The sequence below is a fragment of the Centroberyx affinis genome, unplaced genomic scaffold, assembly GCF_046629955.1.
Source record: "Centroberyx affinis isolate AG114_WGS23_722 - 3 ecotype Tasmania unplaced genomic scaffold, CSIRO-AGI_Caff_v1 ptg003958l_1, whole genome shotgun sequence".
Classification (NCBI taxonomy): domain Eukaryota; kingdom Metazoa; phylum Chordata; class Actinopteri; order Beryciformes; family Berycidae; genus Centroberyx; species Centroberyx affinis.
Genome location: NW_027281780.1, coordinates 186,088 through 206,794, shown reverse-complemented (window position 1 = coordinate 206,794; position 20,707 = coordinate 186,088). Strand labels below are relative to the sequence as shown.

Below are 20,707 nucleotides of genomic sequence, written 5' to 3'. Positions count from 1 at the left end.
GAGGCAAATATCCTGTTGTCTGTAAGTGTCTTGGCTACAACCACAGCAGCTGGCTTGGTGGACGCAGCATATTAATAGCCTATATTTATAGACTTGTAATGAATTTATTTCATTTTTCAAGAAAATGTACCCACAAACATAATTATTTTGATGCATCATTTTCTTTCATCTTCAACTAATTTCATGAAATACACCAACCTCTTTAATCTTCACAGTTTTTAGACCTTGCCTATAATCTTTACTGTAATACATTGCATGGCTATGAAACACAGTACACAATGTTCTACACAAAGGATTAGGCCTATGCGGTATAATACATTTGTTTAAATTGGAAATGTCTCATGCTTTATATTGTCAGGTTAAAGGGCAATGTGTGTTTTAACATTCATTTCCTAAGTAAACAGAAAAGGAAAATGAAATGAGACGCTTTTTTTTTTTTCCATCACAGTGGATTACAGGTCATGCAGATATTTCAGTGAAACCACACAGCGGTTGAGAGTGTTGAGACTGAAGCTTACATAAACGGCAATGAGGGCTGTGGACAGGAAATTACAGAGTATATTTGTTGTTTTAAAGTTTACATGGGGCCATTCTTATTCACAATTTTTAAAAGTGCCAATTACAGAGCTTCGTGAATACTGACGAACTGATGACTTGAGGAGTTTTGCTGCAAAATGAGATTTCTATTCTCCATAACTCAAATATAATCTAAGATAACTTAAGTCCTCAGTTGACAAAATAAGCTTCTGTATTTTAGAATTATTGACTGTTGAACTTTAGGCAATGATTTTTTTTCTAATTTGATATATACTTTTGGAAATTAACTCTTGACTTGAAATGAACTTCATGCGACACTGCTTGCAAGTCAAACATTTCCATTTCCCTGCACTGGTATATTGGAATTAGGAGATACAGTCTAGGGAAATAGCGTGTCCACAACATCTCCATCTTGTTCTGCTTGTCATTCATGCCTGTCGAAGAATTTAAATACCGCTGGTGTTACTGTCAGTCTGACCTCTGCAAAGCTCAGACCGGTCCGCTTACTGACCATGATAATACAGTACAGTAATAGAGTACCATGGTATGCTGGGACTCATTGAGAATACCACGCAACATGACACTAACATTGGTGATGATGACTGTAATTTGATTATGCTTTGATGCTGTATACTGCTGATACTAAATAATACCATTCTAATATAGTAATCTGAAAAAACTGAAGGAGTCATTTTCCTTTGAGCTGAAAAGGTAGCCATGATAAAAACAGTGACAATTCATTTGATATGTTATGAATATGACATTCATATAGCTTTTCTAGTCCATCATCTTTGACACTTTGAAGCAATGTCAAAGATAACAGCAGGAAATAATATTGATTCAAATGGAAATCTGAAATCAGGGTATAATCGATACTGCACCCACTGCCATATTCGATATTATTGAATTTTTTCTATGGAGAAAATGAGGTCATAGGTGTGACATTGCGTCTGTGCTGCAGTGCTGCTGGAGGCTGATCTGCCTCTGCGTCTGGGGTCTGGGGAAAAGGCCGTCCCTGTCCTTGACTACGGCTTGTATTTCCCACCGGTTGTTAATCACACAGAAGTACAACGTCAGACCAATCGACCACACGCTGCAGTGGGTTGCATTCAGATGGGTTTCCCCTCTCTCTCTCTCTCTCTCTCTCTCTCTCTCTCTCTCTGTGTGTGTGAGAAAGGGAGACAGTTGCAGAGGGCAGAGTGTGGATGTGCGCGTAGTTCCTGTCTGCTTAATATATGTCACCCGCCACGCTAGATTGCGTAACAAGCTGCACAACTAGCAAAAAGACTGGGAGAATCATAGTATGACTCGCTGACAGTGGTGTGCGTCAAATGCCCGTCATGCACTGACCATACAAATTAACCCCAATTTGTTTGCTCTCTCTCCTCACGTTAAGTTCGATAAAATCTATTTAAAAAACAATGTGCAATCGTCCTCTCATGCATTTCATGTGTTGCCCCAAGGCCAGCCTGTCCAATATGAATCTATTATGGCATTGTTTCTGACCTTGAGAATTTTTATTTATTTATTTACTTGTTTAATTAACAGGGAGAAATACATTAAATATTGTTTCATGTGTAAAATACAAAATAGATCCCATGCATGCGGGTTTCTAACCAAAGCTAATTTGCAACCTCCTAGGCTTATAAATACAATACAAGATAAGAACAAAGACTAAGATATTAGTAGTACATAAAATACAATTTGACAACAACTAACATCAAATTAACATATTAAAATGAGGTTTAAAACACTCATACTGCAGACTAAATGACCGGCACACGTTATATTCTCATCATGTCATGGGGTCATATGATGGAGGAGACAAAACATACAAATAAGCATGGCCACAGCTGTCTTGCATGGCAGCCAGCAGGATCTTTCCTCTCGCCCAGCTGTCACAACACCAAGAGAGATGAAAAGAAACAATGAAGAGCCGGCAGCGGTGAGATAACTAACCCGCGGAAGAGGGAAGCTATTTTGAAATGGCAGTAGGGGATAAAAGAGATCAATGTGAGTGATTTTTTATGTAATCCAGCAGGGGAGGATGATAAAGGCCGTGCTCATACCAAGCGTGTCTGGAGCGGTTTTGGAGCGTTTACCCCTTCAGTTCAGTATGGGCAGCAGGTGAGACTCGAACTCGGTCCTCTTCCAAGCAAACTTTAGCGTTCGTTAGGAGTGAGAATGTAACACGAACTACAGGAAACAACCCCAAATCGCAAGGTTTTATGGGTACAAGGGGACGGATGTTGAAATCTGTTAGCTAGCAGTTACTCAGCGGAAAGCCTAGCATAACAAAATGAACCGAAGGTAAACCGCAGTCTGGACTGATACTCATATTGAGCTCTTTCTTCATGTGTTCTTGAACTGCTGTGAAGGTAAACTATGGCAAAGAGTGCACACAAGTTAATCATGTTTAATTAAAGTTGCAGGGAATTGAAATGGATTTGTTTTGGTTACACCCCGCTGCCAAAATCTCTACTCTCGCCTGATGACAGGTTACAAAACTCTGTTCAATACAGCTACTAGCGAGTCCATGTGACTTTTTTTGTTTGCTTGGGCAGTGAGAACATAGACAAACCAAAAATGAAAATGCAAAAGAGCACAAACTGTAGGTGTGATCGCACCCACAAACCCACCTTTATGCATGCACACCTACACACACTTCTTTTAGCAGGCAGGGGATTGTAGATTTAACTTACTGTGTATTTTGTGATATAGTATGTTACCGATTCTCAGCAGGTTAGATATAGACATGCTTCTCAGTAGGCCTTAGCTCATATTTTTATTGACTCTTTTCTTGGACGATGCATGCTACAGTTGGGTTGACTGAGGGTACACTGGGGACTGGCCAGCTCTATTACTGGGGATGAACTGGGGACGAGGCCAGCTCTATTCAGGGCTTTGTGTGGTCAAGCCAAGTTTTGTGTGTTCCACTGGACCAGAGAGAGAAACACACATTCCTCAGCAGAGCCTGAAGCCCAGCTGAGACACTGAGAGGCTGAGAAGCTGAGAAGCTCTCACCTTCACAGAGAGGAGGTAAAAATGTTACTTGACACCTCTTTGATTAGAATCTGTCTCGTCTTCCCGTCAATGTTTTTTACCAGAGAGGTGCGATCATAAATGTTCCCCCCGTGGTTGATGGAGGGAGAAATGCTTTTGCTGATTGAAGTCTTCAATACACTGAGGTGAAAGCAGCCAGCAGTGTTGGGACCACCTCCTCTTCCTGCTGGCCCCCACATCTGGGTATTATGACATCATCACCATCATCTGATTGGTGCTGTCAGACTTCAAACATCTAATATGTGCATCATTGTCCTCTCAAGTCGTCATTTTGGAGCTTTCAGATTCTATCCAAATCCATTTTTTTTTTTTGCCTATGGTGAAAATGAATGGGAACGTTTGGATCCTGTTCTATCCAATCGTTCTATTCTTAAAATTGGCAAAATAATGGAAGTGGAATTGACAAAGTTATTACATATTTTATCACGTTCTCTGAATTTAAAACAAAATATTTTGCAAACATCCATGGTGCGGACGTTGGGTTATCCTTGCGTCACAAAGCCAAGGAATGCTAAGCTAATTAAGATAATCAAAACCAATCAGAATCCACCTCAACAAATACAGAAATGCATCATAGAGGAACCCTCCAAAACAAAAAAAATGTCAACATTAGTGTTGTTGGTAGTTTTTTACAACCGATCATTTTGCACCGCTGTTAAACTGAAAGGGGGCGGGATCCGGAATCCCTTATTTTGGTGGAAAAATGAGGTCATGCTTCAGAGGACAGTTGGGATGTCGGGGGTCAGATGTTAGGTGTTAATCAGGCAGTCATGTGACTCTGTTGCTGGTCGGGGTTCAGGGGTTGGTAGGTCAAAATGGAGTCACTAAGGGGAATATACAAGAGCAGCTGACTGAGTGCTAAGCAAGGCTTTTTAGCTGTGAAGACCAAATAGAACTGAATTGAATTATTGGATTAATAATAATAATTGATAATTAATAGAATGACCGTTCACTTACTAAAAGAGAAACACTTATACAATACCTTCATTATCTCTGAAAACACATTTACCAAAAAAGAAAAGAAATAAGTATATATACAATAGATATATGAAAGGTAGGAATTAGCCTAGCTACAGTGCTGCTGCAAAAAAAGAGTTTAGAGTTTACTGGATCGTAAAGAGGTAAGAAACACAAGAGTGCAGACAAAGTACAGCAGACACAGATTAGTCATAAAATATATTTATTTAACTAATAAAACGTCCACTTCCAAAATAGCATAACAACAAGACATACTCCCAGGACGGCCCTAACAACGATTGGCATAAGACGTTTTTTTTTTTTTTTTTAAGTTAATTATCAAGTACAATCATCCATTCTGGAAATACATGATTTTTTGTCAAACTTCATCATTGTTTTAGAAATGCTGACAGGGCAAGATTCTGTGGTCCCAAAACTGAAGGTGACCTCACATGATCTTTTAATTTTGGTTCCTATATAGGGCCTGACAGCAGGGTGACACTATACGCTTATCTGTTGGCAGGTTAATTTCTTCCTTGGCTTTGTGCATTAGCCACTATGGCATCGCCTACAAGGCGACTGTGCGTTTTAAGCATTAGCACATGACACAAGGGGGTCTTAAACAACACATGAAAGGGTTTTTGCACATTTCTGAAAAGGAGGACCATTCCTCTCTATTGTTCTATCATCAGGACAACAAAAAATACAGAGGACTGTTTGGTTACAAAATACAATTCAGGAATCACTTAAAACACTTAATTTTGCATAAGCTGTCAAGCTAAAAAACATCCATAATGTTACTAAAAATACAACATGGGATGACAACACATGAAACAAAGCTTTGAAGATTAGGCTGTTAAAATGGAGAAATAAGCCGTTGTCATGATGGAGCTCAGTAGCTAGCACTAGCAGCAGCGTGTCCTCATGTCCTCTGTTGTTGTATTGCTGTACACAGAATGAAAATCAATAAGCAGGTCAGTGCCTATAGGCACAGCCTGTGTGCATGTCTGCATGAGACAGTGCGTGTGACGTTGCGTGTGTGTGTGTGTGCCAGAGGGGGATTTTCTGAGTCAATCGGGTGTGATGGAAGCGGCCGCAGTGTTTCATTAAGCTGCTGTGATCCTGAGGCAGGCAGTCAGTCAGAGATTACAGACAGACTGGCAGGATGAGTGTGTGTCCTGTGTATCTGTGTGTCTCTGAATGTGCAAGCGTCTTTCTCTGCACCTTTCCCTCCTCACAGATGGTGATATAGTTCCATCCACCCACTGCCTACTCCCCCTAGTCAGGACTGCGTGTGTTTTCTGCTTCCTGCTGGCTCGACAACCTCATTTCGATTGTATTTCTACATTTTCAGCCTCAGCTTTGTTTGCGTGTTGCTTGTTGGTTGACACACAGAGGAGCTACACACCACAGTTTGATGTCTGGATAAACATTGGCACCAGATGCAAAATCCCAGTGAACGTGTCGCAGAGCCACCGTGGGGCGTTTGTCTTCTGAAATAAATTATGACAGGGCGTCTTCGCTGGCTTATTATCATACAGGGAAACAGATATACAAACACGGTTGATGCTGAAAGTGCTCCATTTCACAGTAAGACAGCCCAGCGTTGTAGGAATGGGCCACAGGAATTTCATTTAGTTTTAAAAACAAACTGGACGGAGAGATATGTGTGCTCACTGGAAGAGAGGTAATTCTGGGTGTCTGACTAAAGCAGGGGGAAGGGAGAGGGCAGCAGGGCCTAAAGGGGCAGGGGGAAAGGGGGGGAGGGGAGGGGAGGGGGGTATTATTGGAAGGAAGCACGGACGTTGCGGCCCTTGAGGGGCTGAGGAGGGCGGTAGTTGTCGATCATGCAGCACTCGGACTCGCCCTCGCCGGAGAAGAGCAGGCCGCGGAATTTGGCCATCTGTCAGAGGGAAGAAGACGGTCATAGAGTTAGTCATTCCTGCTGACCTCCTGTGACTGTCACTCACCCAGCACATCACCAGCCTCACCGCAGACGCCGCAAAGATAAAGTTGAGCGCTTTGGCGAGTCAGCCAAAGCGCTCAACTTTGAATTCTGCGCGTTGATTCGTGGAATGAAGCTAGGTGGGTGCTACACATCGGTGGTGGATGAGTTGAGTCCCCCCCCCCCCCCCCCCCCCCATATGTGAAGCGCTTTGAGTACCTAGAAAAGCGCTATATAAATGTAATCAATTATTATTAATTATTATTATTATCTGTTTTTCTGGTTGACTCTTATGTCAGAGCAGGAAGAACAAGTCATTGCAATAGCAGCAACAGGATGGTATCAGATGACCTATTTAAGGGATTTGCCATTAACTTTGGCTAATGAACAAGTCCATGGCAATAGGTTTACACAGCTTCAGCCACTTCAATATAATGTGTAAAGCCCTCTTACTGGACACAGCAAATAACAATTAATCATTGGCGCAAAATAATTCAGGATATTTGTGGGTGTAACTAACTCTAATTAGTTGATAATAAATGCTTAACAAATGCTTTGATTTAAGTGTTATCAGTAATGGCTCTTACTGTGCATGAATGACTTCTTTTTCATTATCTGCTGTACCAGCCGTATATGGCACCATGTCTAAAGGTCATGCACACACACCCCATGTTTACCCTTGAGACACCTACTCGCCGGCATTGAAATAAACATTTCACCAGGCAGTGTTAATTTTCACATGGCCGAAAGACTCCAGCTACTAGGGCCAGGACTGAAGGAGGAGACAGTGTGGGCTTAACTGGGCAAAGTAAATTAATGGGAGGCCAGAAGTAAGATAACATTTCACTGGTAGGATTACATATATTTGGGTAAGTAAATAATTTGCGAATGCGGGTATGATGTATGCTGTGTTTATTCAGCCATAGTTCAAACCACACACCACAGTGCAGCTATGGTTTCTGCACCTACAGTATGCACTTTTTGTGTGGCATGAACATTTCCTGCTTGCACCACACCATAGTCGGTTCCCACACAGTGACTCTCACAAATTTTATTCAGAATGGGTTACTGTGAGGAAGCATGATTAGAACTGTGTGAAGTTTGATGAGACTTCGGCTGCTCTTGTTGGGCAAGTGTGAGTTTTATATTTCTAACGTGAAATAGGTACACCTCTCTCTGCTGCTGTATTGCGTTTCATCGAGCTAAGAGGGTTTCTTCTTCTCGTTTCAGCCATCCCGCTAATCTCAACAATCAGCTCCTTGATTTGGATAGTAATAAAAGACAGGATTTGCAGACGAGGCTATTCTAGACTATGGGCACACAGCCAGCATGAGAGAGAGAGTCAAATCCCTCTTGGACAAGTGAATGGGGTTATGTGACCAGTCATACCTGGTCAGGGCTGACGCTGATTGGCTCTTTGCAGACAATCCAGGTAACGCTCTCCAGCAGAGGGGGTGTGGTCAGAGAGCCGTCATACGTCCAGTAGTCTAGGCAACCTGGGAGCAGCGTGGCAGGGTCGAAGTCGGTGAAGGTGGTCTGCTTTCCCTGGAAACAAAGCAGGAAGTCACAGAAAGTGAAGAAGAGCAGACCAATTCTATTACTATCGACTGATTCAGGCAAACAACTTAATCAGCATCAATAGTATAAAAATGGAGTTTAGAGACTTACTTTGGCCTTGATGGCATCAAAGGCATCAAGAACCTTCTGAAGCTTGTCATTTTTAGCACCAATCTGAAAAACAATCACACACATATTGTCAAGAGTTAATTATATGATCAATAGATAACAGTATTATCCCTTTAATTAAACTGTAAATCACAGTAATGCAATGCGTTGTGACAGTGAATGTAATACTGAAATGGCTTCGACCATTGCTACTGACCTGGAGAAACACTCCTACAACAGCAAGGCCGTCAGGCTGGCTGGCAGCTTCACCAAAGCTAGCGTACTTGGTGTTCCAGTGCACCAGATGGAGCTGGAAAAGAAGAAAAGAAAGCAGGACAAAGCCATTCATAACTAGATTATTCAAAGATTCATCCCTTTTCAGAGCCCTGGGACGCCTGTCAGTTCTGTTCCCTTAGCTTTAGGACCTTTTGTAGAGTGGTTTAGACCAATTGTAGAGTTTCACGCCTGAAGGCTTCTATTCAGTGAAAAGCAGATAGCCTATGTGGATAGAAATGAGTTTTGTTCAAAGAAAGAAATTGAACTTTTCTCCAAACGTGCTTTTTTAGATGAAGCTAGTGGAAAAAGACTTGATGGTGCCAGACCAAATGACTTGAAACACCATTTTGGGAACTTGTTTCATAAAATTGTATTAAAGAAAAACAAATGAAACACAAACATTTACTTATAGATTGGGGTTTTAGTTATGCAAACATCTCTTGGAGGCAAAGCTGCTCTACAGGCAGAAATAAAGTTAAACCTCAGTGAGCGGAGCCAAAGAATCACAATTTTGTGGAGGATTAGCTAATGGGCAAACTTGGATGGCAAAATCAGGAACTCTGGTCAAAATATAATAAAAAATATGAATACCATTGACTTCTTTCATTCATTCATGACCATTTATGATCTTGGAAGGTCAGCAGCTAGCTAACTAGCTTACCTAAATAGCTATAGGCTAGTTTGAACTTAGTATGGCTAGATTGCATTTTTTTCAGTTAGTAGGAGGGCTATGCTTGTTAATTTTAGCTACCTCTTCTCTTACCTCTTGCCATTCTCACAGCTTCAGCCTATCGTTCCTTAGCCAAGAAAAACTGGTTCTTTGGCTCTGCCCATTGAGGTTTAACTCAACCAATGAGATTATTTCTGCCTCCAGAGCAGCTCTGCAGAGCAGCTCTTAGCATAACTAAAACTCCCATCTGCCAAAAGTATGCCAACAAAAGTAGCCATGTAAATATTCCAGGATGTGTATGATGGTTCGGTGGGCCGTTACCTCAGCGGGATACTTGGTCCCAGCCACAGTGTGTTCAGAGCCTCTGTCGTCACAAGCTCCCCAGTGGAAGTGAAACTGCTTGAGCCTGTAGATCCCTGAGATGGGTCCGTCTGCCAGAGCTGTAGACCAAACAAACAACACCCATCCATTAAACCCACACTGATTTAGAACGGCACATTTAGCCTCCCTGAGATCATCATCATGGATGATCATAGTTCTTTGAGTTTGAGTTCTTTGATTCCGTTGAGTTTTGTTATACAGCGATAGAACAATTCTTGGTTAGACTTTGAACAAAAAAATAGCAAAATACAGCAACAGCAACACCTGGGTAGATTTTGAGAGGAAGAAAAGATTGATAAGGAAGTGTTTTCTTGAGCAAGGTGACAGGGAAAATGATGAAGTCCACAGCTACTGCAGAAGCAATGCATGGGGATCCACCCAAAGATCACAGAGTTGTTGAACAAGATCTGCCCACACACACACACACACACACACACACACACATTTAAACGCACAAACGCACGTATGCATCAGAGACAGACAGACTTCCTATGCAATGGAGGCAGACTCAGTTCCTGTTGTGTAATCCCTCGTCAAACTGAAGGTTAGATTCAGTCCAAGATGATGTCCAGGTATTGTTAACATCAAACCTCCCCTCTGCGTTACATAACGGATCTATTTATACAAAGTAGTCGATGCAGTAGCAGATAATCCCGTATATTGTTCTATTTCCAGCCCTATGTCAGTAAATGCTGATGCCAGAAACGCACTGTCCTCTCCAAACAGGATATTTGCTTCACAACAGTTGGCTTCACATGATAAGAAGGTGGAGAATTGATCTTGAAGCAAAACAGCAGGAGGGTGTGCATGTCTTAAGTGGGATTACTTTGCACAAATAACAATAGCTATACACTGAACAGTGCCTATAGAGAAGCTGTGGTATTCTTCTTTCCACTGTGTGTGCACACAGGATGCATGACTATGACCAGCAAGTCTATCTCTTACTGGGAAGTTCATGAGAAATAAGCACAGTAAGGATGACAAATACACCTTATCTAAGAGTATCTTAGCAATAATTATGCAATTATTTTCAAATTTTTTATCCACTAGAGGCAACCATTGCACAACCATACTTTTCAATATTCTAACTCAGATCAGCTAAGGACATGCAGAAAACTTTCCAGCAACATGAAAACAATCCCACTTAATATTTAACAGTATGAAGCTACCTTTGTTTCATTAGTTTGTCTTTATGCCTAAAAAAATCAATCATCTTTCCTGACTTTGCACTGCTGCTTAGGGATTTTACAGTCTAATCTAAATGCGATGGAACAGGCTCAGCGTGACTGAAGAGCGCAAATATATTTAATCATGCAATTTTCATTATACATAAAAGGAGAGTCGGATCACACTTGTTTTATACGGTCACTAAACACATTCCCATGCACCCTTGACACATTAATGGTTAACTAAGATCTGTTTGCAAGAAGTAACCTTCGTTATTCGGCTTTTGACCTCACCGGGAGTCAAAAGAACCGGCGTGGGAAAGGTTTCGCAGGGGTTACATTACCAATTCAGTCACTATTGTCTACATGTCTTGTGCGTGGGTTTTGAATGAATCTCCTCCACGCTATTCACAAGACGCGTCTGTTGGCAATTTTCTTTTATTAAACATATGGTTTTTAATAGCTTGATAAAAATGATAAACAGCATTATTGCGTTATTTACTCAATATTGCTGTGGTCCTATAAGGTGCCAAGTTGTCTGGGGCGCATCCCTGTCTCGTGCATTAATATTAATATTAATATTGCACTAAATGGAGCTGCTTGAGCCTGTAGATCCTTGAGATGGATCCGTCTATAGAGCTGCAGACCAAACACACAACAACCATCCATTAAAACTGAATGACGCATTGTGTACTGCACCCTTTAAATCATCAGGGGGCCTTGATTGCCTTAAGATTTATAACGGTACTGAGTCCTATAACTCTATTATGGCAACTTTCAGTTAGACTTTGAACGGAAAACAAAAAATACTGTAGCAATAATTACTACTGAGAGGAAAGAAAGTGTTTTCACCAGGTTGACAGAAAATATGAAGATGCCAACTCATATTTCTCAATCAGAGCGCGGAGAGACCACCTCGAGCCACACACTGAGCTGTCTGCATGAATAAAATATTAATGTTACACTAACTTGAGCTGTCGGTCTCATCAAGGAAGGTCACTTGGAAGGAATGTCCGTTGTTGAGGATGTCGAGGGAGGTGGAAGGGTCGTACTTCAGACTGAGCGGCTTCAGCCCGGCGTCGTATGATGCTTCGCCAGGTACGATGTCAATGGGAGACTGGCGGGGTCCGTTGGCAACAGGGAAGTTATCAGCCCATTTCTCTGGTCCTAAAAATGACACAAGGATGACATTGTTTATTGTTAAGATATGGATTTCATTCATGAGATCAATTGCAAGTTTGTGGGACGGTGAGGTGAGGTTAAAACGCGCAAAATATAAAACCCCCAAAGAGGAATTAATTAAAATCTCTGCAATGACTCATGCACGCACGCGCGCACGGCCACTGTCTTTCCACTCATTCAGCACTTGCTCGCTGATATGCGTGGTGTTATAACAGGTCCCACTCTATATGAACGCTAGGTTAAAGCATATACATATTCTAAGAGTGCCTCACCGTTGTCCGTTGCGTATCCCCAAGACATTGTTACAGTTTGGATCTATGGGTATCTAGAGCTGTAATTCCCCTAAAGTGCGTCGTCCCCTGGTGCGAAACAGCCAGTGTCCTCCACTTGACAGCTGACAGAGCTTATATAGAGAGTCCCCGGTGAGCGGCCGTGTCCCTCAGGCTGGTGGACTCGGCCACATGATGTCCGCGCAATGACCGGGAGGAGTTTAGATGCGCCGCAATAGGCTACTGCAATACTGTGGATCAATGAGGATCTCTCTCTCTCTCTCTCTCTCTCTCTCTCTCTCTCTCTCTCTGCAGTATAGTCTTCATTGAAATGCGCGGATGAGCTGGTGGAGGTGGATATTCCCTGATTACCATGTGCGTTAAGGGCGCATTTCCACCTCTCAGTTGACAGGTTTAACTGCAGGCTATTGACATGATTGGGAAGTAACGGGTTTACAGTAGCCGTCTGACAGCACACTGATCCATACTGCCTTAAAATAGCCGAAAAACAGTTAGGCTATCGCATTAAAAAAAGAAGTACAGCAATGAATGAAAAACATTAGAATGATAAACTATGCAGATATCTCAGAAAAGGAACATTATAATGAAAACACTAATAAGGCACGATAAACTCATTATAACCTCACTATTGAGATCCACATCAACTTTAAGTCCTTTAGGAATAGGTAGGCTACCTATTGCAGGAATATTATAATGATTTTTCGTTAAGGAAAACATCACATATAACATGGATTACTCGTTGATTTCTTGTTTGATTATTAAGAAAGTTGTTTGAGTGGAAAAGGCAATTTAAATTTGCAGTTATGGACACAAATATCATTTTAGCCATCTTGGAAATGATAGTTGTAGATAATGATAATAAAACCAGCTAATTCAAACGGTGATTTGACTTCAATAGCTCTAGGTATGTAGTTAAATGCAAAATAATAATAATGACAATGTGTGATGCCCCTCCATAGCGCAAAGCCCCAACTGATACGGGTCGGGTGCCTTGTTTCAGGGCAGGTCTGCCATGTGTGCCTGCCTGCCAACACTGTATTTGGGTTGGGGTGCTTCAGTTACAGAACGGTTTCTCCACTTTCTACAGGTGACATTATGGCCCAAAAGCTGCACCGCCCAACGTGGGGCTCGAACCCACGACCCTGAGATTAAGAGTCTCATGCTCTACCGACTGAGCTAGCCGGGCCGATAACCTCGTAATCACAGTAGATCAATCAGACCAATTGACTATTAAATTGCATATCAACATATAGACTATTTAATTACAATAAAACTATGAGTTTATACAAAGGTTTTACTCTCTGATGGACAATAGATGCTTATATGCCTGTTCTTACACTGCAGTCATGTTTATAGGCTACAGTTTGGGCATCCTCATTGATCCCACACTTTTGTTGTTGTATCCTATATGGACGCAAGGGCGCAGGTTTGATTTCAATTCTGGGTTGAGGAGCGGGCATTCATTCATTCAGACGCACGGCTGAAGCAGCATATCAATACATTTCATCCTTCTCCTAATACTGAGGAGGACGTGTCGTGTCTCCCTGTCTCCTCCCACATCTATGAGTGCATGCATAATGGAAAGCCTATCTGTTTCCATCTTTCATGTATGATTCAGCTCTCTAAATATGGCCATTGCTTCTTCTTGCTCGGTTTTTCCACAAGGTGATAGAAGTGTGAAGTGATGAACACAGCAGTCAGTCTCCGCACTGCGGCGATGTGAAGCTGCCACCTGCTGTTTACCCATGAGACTACACGGGCTTGTAGTCCAAAGGCCAGTTCAGAGGTATTGTTGTGTGTTTTTATAGGCTACTTTCTTTTTACTTGTAAAATGAAAATAAATACACGTTATTCTTTGCCATAGTTAACTTTATATTTTCATCTAAGTAACAATCAGTGCAGTTTTATAATCTGTTTTAGGTTTGGGCTGAGGTGTCATTATTATTAGGCTATCATTAGCCTATTATTATTATTATTATTATTATTATTATTATTATTATTATTGTTGTTGCAGTTGTTCTTGTGATTGTTATTTATGATAAAGATCCTATACATTTTAGAAGGATGATACTATACAAATATCACAAGAAAACTTTATAATGCAGTGAATATAGGTAAAAAAAAAATACTACAGAAAATCCTATAGTAGCATAATACCATCATACCATAAAGTACATAACAGTCACCACAAACCCAGGTATTGTGCTGTCAATGTTTTACACCCTGTAGCCTACAGTCTGTATAACAGTTTCATGTTCCCTGTGGAAGCCTCCGCCCTCCCGGCACACCCTTGCGTCAATATTAAGCGCTTTAAATCGACGATTAGGGTGCGGACGCGTTCCAACATATATCGATACTTCCTTCTGCTCCCCTTTTCTTTAGTTTTTAGGCTAATCTTGACGAAAAGTAATGATAAGCCATACCATAGATCATTTGAACTTGTGTACAACCTTTAATTTCTCGCTGTGTTTAATTTGAGCGATCTTTCGAGACAAAGAAAAAAAAATGAAGTGGAATCACTGTTGATAATGTTGGAACTCAACGACTGTCGCACGCAAATGACGTCACGAAGTGGGCACACTTCAGCACATGCGGACGTCAACACCAACTAGTTCTCTAGCAAGGTCTGTCTTTATTTTTAATTGTTATGTTAACATTTAAATTAGCATGCACGCATATTGTTTCGCGTTGTTTTGCTCAAACGTGTTACTAAGCAACCGTATTCGACTGTCCGAAACTGTCTGTCCTTCCTGTTTAATAAGTGGTTTGAAGTAGGGACAGCGTTACACACTCCGCTCTTAACACGCAAACCCATATGCACATACTCGACATACTCCATAACTTAAGTTACATACTGGGTTATAACATTTGTAATTTTGTGGCTGACTAGTCGTTTTTTGCCTTATTCAGAGTAATGGGGATAAAGGTAGACTCATTTAAATGTATTCTCCAACAGGCAGGTCATAAGGCTTGACATAAGGTTGATTATACACTCAGTGGCCACTTTATTAGGCACACCCCCACTTTGCCTTCAGAACAGCCTGAATTCATGTCTTCAATCTTTTAAGACCCAATCACTTATCCTTGAATCTTCTGTTACAGTTGCTTGTGCCTCACATTCCTTCGCTGTTCCAGTTTGTACTAGCCATTCACTGCTACAAGTTACATGTTTCAAGGCCAAGTATGTAGCTAGAGGCCCTTGTTTACTTCACAGTACTTCCTCTGAGGTGTGTAGCCTTCTTGTTAGACATGCTCTGACTTTGTATGTTGACCCATACGTACGGTATATGCATACAATAAAGAAGCAATACTCTTGGACTCTCAGAACCTGAGCTGAGTCCTGATTTCCTCAGCAGTTCCTTGATCCATCACTCAGTTCCTGCAGATTTAGTGCTTTATGCTATGTAATAGGGCTGAAGAATTATTGAAATTTTATCCAAATCGCAATATGGCCTACTGCAATTTTCAAATCACAGGAGGCGCAATATTTGTTAAAGGCGAAATGTGTGTCAAAATACCATTTTAAATTAAATATTGTCGTGCTGCAGAGATGTCCTGGCCTACACATCATATTCTATAGACTTAAGAAAACATCTTTGTTTGGTACAGATCCCCGCAAAAATCACACCATAATCATTTGAATGTTTAATGTTTTAATCTTTTTCAATGAAAATGAGAATGATGATGTAAAAATTCTCATTCCCTCTAATATCACAAATCATATTGCAGTTGCAATATCAGTCACATTTTTTCTAAATCGTTCAGCCCTACTATGTAACATCCCATCCCAAATCCACCCCATCCCAAAGGCACTCCGCTGTGCCGGCCATCGGAGTGAAGTAAAGTCACTGTCATGTTCCTGAAACTAGCCGGAGACGATTTGTGTTTCATGACTTGGTGCATTATCCTGCTGGACGTATCCATTTGAAACAGAATAGAGTGACCATAAAGGGATGCATCTGGCCGGCAACAATGTTGAAGCACACACTGTGGTGTTCAAACGCTGCTCCATTGGTACTGATGTGTGCCAAGAAAACATTCCCTTCACCAGCCTGTACTGTTGACACCAGGCAGGAAGGATCCATAGATTTGTGTTGTTGTTTCTGCCAAATTCTGACCCTGCCATCATCAGGTTGCAACCAAGGGTGGAAATAACTCACTCACATTGCTGTATTTGAGTAGCTTTTTTGTGTACATGCACTTTTTTGAGTACCTTTTTAAAGTCAGTAATATTGTACTTATAACTACATTTTAAATCACATCCATTACAGAGTACACATTTTGAGGCTCTCCATAAGCAGCAGAAACTGAAGACTCGTAAATTGGCCAATTGTGCAGCGATTCGGAACAGTCAGTCAGCAATGAAGAGAAGAGTAATCTGGCTTTACTTTGTTTGTACACTTTCCCATCATTCCTCCTGACCAAGTATGGAAGTAAACTAATGTAATTGAGCAGTTTTTTTTAAAAGTCAGTAATTTTACTTTTACTCAAGTATGTTTTTGCTGAGGTATTGTACTTAGCTAGGCTACATTTTAAATCACATCTATTACAGAGTACATATTTTGTGGCTCTCCATAAGTGACAGAAACTGAACAATCATAAATTGGCCCACTGTGGAGCCATTTACAGTGAACGGTCAGTCAGCAAAGAAGAGAAGAGTAATCTGGCTTTACTTTGTTTGTGCACTTTATTTTGTAATTTCCAAATTTTCCAATTAAAAGAATCCAGTTTGAACTCTTTCCTCTCGTCCTTTTAGAATCACATGGAAAAGATCACAGCTAACAACGTTCTCTTTTCTAAAAAGTAACTCAGTTACTTTAACTCTGAGTACATTTTAAATGAGCTACTTTTTACTTAAGTTGATTTTTACACTGGTAATTTTACTTCTACTTCAGTAAAATTTCAGCAAAATAACAGTACTTCTACTTGAGTAGGATGTTTTAGTGCTCTTTCCACCCCTGGTTGCAACAGAAACCAGGCTTCGATGCACCAGTCAATGTTTTTCCACTCTTCAATCATCTAATTTTGGCCGTCATGTTCCCACTGCAGCTTCATCTCCTCGTTCTCAGCTGACAGGAGTGGAAGCCGGCGTGACCTTCTGCTGCTGCAGCCCGTCTGCTTCAACCTTTAAAGAGTTGTGCGTTCTGAGCACAACTGTGTGTTTCCACCCACAGCACCGCAGCTGACGGGATTTGTTTTGTTTATTGCACCATTCCTGTTAAACTCCAGACACTGTTAGTGCATGAAAATCCCCGGAGGTCGGCCGTTCACTAACAGTCATACCGCGTTCAAAATTGCTTCAATCACATGTATTATATATTCTAACATTTAGTCGAACAGTAACCGAACCTCTCGACCCTGTCTGCATGCTTTATACTTTATGCTTTATTCATACGTGACTCACTGTCTGGAGGAGGGAGCTGTTTGAGCGAGGTAAACAGAGAGGCGTAACTAATGAAGTGGCCGCTGAGTGTAGGTGGAATAAAGGAACACCTTCAATATCTGTCTCGCTTAGGAGAGTGGTGAGCTGGTGCGATCAATTTGTAAACAGTCCCTGAAAGAAGAAAGCAAGCACAGCACTTGTGGGTTTGAAACCAGTGAGGGAAAAGCACAGGATGAAACACTGTCCCATGGCGTAGAAGGAAAACTGTCACATGAACTTATTCAAGATGATCGGTGTTTTCTCCCTAGGTAAACATGGCGAAGAATAAACAAAAAGGGAAGAAACAGAAGAATGTCTTTCAAGTGGCAAACAAGCAAACGAAGCACAAGAATAAAGCAAAACCCGTCACGACAACACTCAAACACGTAAGCAACGGTTATATCTTTTTTTGTATGCATTTGTTCATAGCATTTGTTGGTGCACATGCTCTAGCATAATTTGTGGCTTCACAGATCAATGCAGTGAAAAAGGAGAAGGTGGAGAGCCTCAATCAGATCTTCACAGAAGTCCAGAGGGATGTGAAGAGCATTTCCAAATCTGTTGCTCCTGAACCCAAGAAACCAGCAAAGGTAAAGGTGGAGCCTTATCATCAAAATTGCAGACATTTTAAAACTCTTATTGAGCGTTCAACATTTAAATTTTTTGTAAAACTTTGTCTTATTAGGTTGTCAGAGAGCCACCAAAGGAATCTGTAAACGTGGACAATGCTGCCCAACTCTTCTCTCAGCTATAACCGAATATGGCAATGTGTGTCACAAATACTGAGGACGAACTGAGCGACCAGCAATGTCTCTGCATGTTGGAAATGTAAAATAATAGAAAGAGTCCTAAATGAACTATCAACTCACTCCCCACGTATTTGGACATTTGATACCAAAATGAGGAGTGCAGATGATGTGCTGAAAAATGGAAGAGGTTGCATGTATGATAGTAAAATGATTTGAAGCATCCAGTATATTCAATGCAAAGAAATGTGATCAGTCGACAGCACAGCATGGTGTACTGTCAATTGTGATATTCTGTCCAGATGATGGCAGACTTTTGTTTTATGAAAGAGTAATATTCTTTGGTTTAGGAATCTTATGTTTAAGCTTATTTTGCTCTCTATATTAAAAGGTGTTAATATGGGTGTCTGGTTCTCACAGTTATCTTGAATCAATATTAATTTAAAGGTAACCTATGACGGTTATTTGCAAAATAGATCATTGTCAAACAAATTATATAACCATTGGCAGTATATTATAGCCTCCATGTGATACACTCTGCCAGGGAATAATTTTCCCCCCATTTTTGCTGCTTCTGATGCCTATAGCAGGGATTTCTTAGGTTCAAAGCACTTCTGATTTAGTGCAAACAAAGACACAAAGGAGATCATTGGGGTTACTGTTTGTAATGGTGAAAGTGTTAACAAGCATCAGTGTTACCTATTTTCCTCAAAACTAAATTCACAGCACTTAAATGAGAAAACCACACATGTAGCATCCTTAAGTATCTAATATTGATTATTTACAGCGATCAATTCATTCTTGGTTTGTCATGCACACAGATATGTTTGAGCATTATTTTGAGTTTTCACATGATCATTTTATTAAGAGTGCAACTGAGGATGAACTATAGATTTTCCAGCTGCACCTGCGGGCGGTGGGCTGTTTATCAGTATGCTGCTGGTGCTTCCTGCAGCAGCAGCCTGACATCAGAGGTCATGGGTATACCAGTGCCCAGCTGATTGCTTGTCTCCGTGGCGACTTCTGACTGAGTTAGGTGGTCAATAAATCTGGAGCAGGCTGAAAACCTAAGTGAGATTGGTAAACAAACCAACACTTGACTGTCTTGACTCTGCCAGGAAAACATATAAATAAGCAAACAAAATGTGATTTTTAAGGTTAAATAAAGATGAAGATGCCGATAAAGATAAAATGAGTGCTGTGTTTACTTAATGGATAGTGTTAATCCACTATTATGCATAAATAGGTGAAGATAGCCTGTATTATCAAGCTGCTCAGTGACCAAGAGTAGATTATTATTCTACTGGGTAAGATTCCAGGTTTAACTGTCTTGCTATGAAGCAGAGTGTTGCTGAAAAAGTGCAGCAAACCTTTCTAGCAGGTTAGGGGGGCATTCATGAATTGAATTGAGAATGCATGGGAAACTCCAATTCAGTTCCTGGAGTTGGAATTGGAATGTCACCCATCTCCAAGGAAACAGAATGTGAATTGAATTGGAATGACAGAAAACAGAATTGAATTCCTTAAAATTCCATGATATTCCACTTCTAAGAGAAGTTGACACAAATACATTCAATCATAATGCATGTATTATGATTACATGTTATGCATCAAATAACACATGAAAGGTCCCTTTTAAAGGTCCCTTGTTATGATATTCAGTATTGATAATATAACACTGTGGAAAGTTAAAACAAAAGACATGGAATTTAACAATTTCATTCCAGTTCAATTCCTGTTCTGTTTCCTGCAGGTTTTTTCCAAATTCCAATTCCTCAGTTGAGTTGGAATTGAGTTAATTCGTGAATTGACCGACCCTGCTTTCTAGGATCAGTAAAAGTTCCAAAAAGACGGCAGAATCACAGGAAAGCTCACCAAACAGGACAGCTTTGCCGTGAAATGCGTTACACCGATGCCTTTTGGGCAGAGACATTTATTTCTAATATAGAGGAAAAGGTTTTCAGCGGGAAATGATAGGCGAGGAGAATGTAGCAGATGCGGTGTTAAGGTGTCAGCCCGCAAGCAGGTGCTTCCCACTGTGATCCAGATGGCTGCACCAGAGCACAGGCAGTGGGGTGGCACACACTGCACACCCCGGGGAGAGAGATATCATGCCAACACACACACACACACACACACACACACACAGAATTTTGAATGTAATCTACATGAGCTGGTAGGGGGTAGCAGGATCTGTGGGTGGGTTGTGTGTGTGTGTGTTGGGCCAGAAAGTGTTGCTGTTCATCTTTATTGTACAAAAAGTCGTAAAAGACAGTAGAAGTTCTGCCGCTTGTTCTCAAACTTATTCCTTTTATTCAACTTCATATAAAGAAACGTCAAAACTTTTCTCAGTAGCCTACATCTCACTAAACCTAATGCCAAGGAGAGTCAGTCAACGACAGCGCTA

The 20,707-nt window shown here is 41.0% G+C and overlaps 2 protein-coding genes and 1 non-coding gene across 3 annotated transcripts; 1 reads left to right on the top strand and 2 right to left on the bottom strand.

Moving 5' to 3' along the window:
* Nucleotides 1-4,763: 4,763 nt before the first annotated feature.
* LOC139663205 (carbonic anhydrase 1-like) lies at nt 4,764-12,293 on the bottom strand. Its single transcript, XM_071541781.1, has 7 exons — nt 12,115-12,293; nt 11,630-11,827; nt 9,435-9,553; nt 8,385-8,477; nt 8,171-8,233; nt 7,892-8,047; nt 4,764-6,460 (listed from the first exon to the last, which is right to left on the bottom strand). The coding sequence occupies exons 1-7, from the start codon at nt 12,140-12,142 to the stop codon at nt 6,341-6,343; spliced, it is 777 nt and encodes a 258-aa protein (XP_071397882.1). The 5' UTR covers nt 12,143-12,293; the 3' UTR covers nt 4,764-6,340.
* A 952-nt stretch (nt 12,294-13,245) lies between these two features.
* On the bottom strand, nt 13,246-13,318 carry trnak-cuu (transfer RNA lysine (anticodon CUU)). Its single transcript has one exon. It is a non-coding gene; the product is annotated as a tRNA-Lys (tRNA).
* Nucleotides 13,319-14,612: 1,294 nt separating this feature from the next.
* LOC139663229 (ribosomal biogenesis factor-like) lies at nt 14,613-19,473 on the top strand. Its single transcript, XM_071541846.1, has 4 exons — nt 14,613-14,756; nt 17,824-17,940; nt 18,028-18,144; nt 18,240-19,473. The coding sequence occupies exons 2-4, from the start codon at nt 17,830-17,832 to the stop codon at nt 18,306-18,308; spliced, it is 297 nt and encodes a 98-aa protein (XP_071397947.1). The 5' UTR covers nt 14,613-14,756; nt 17,824-17,829; the 3' UTR covers nt 18,309-19,473.
* The last annotated feature ends 1,234 nt before the right edge of the window (nt 19,474-20,707 follow it).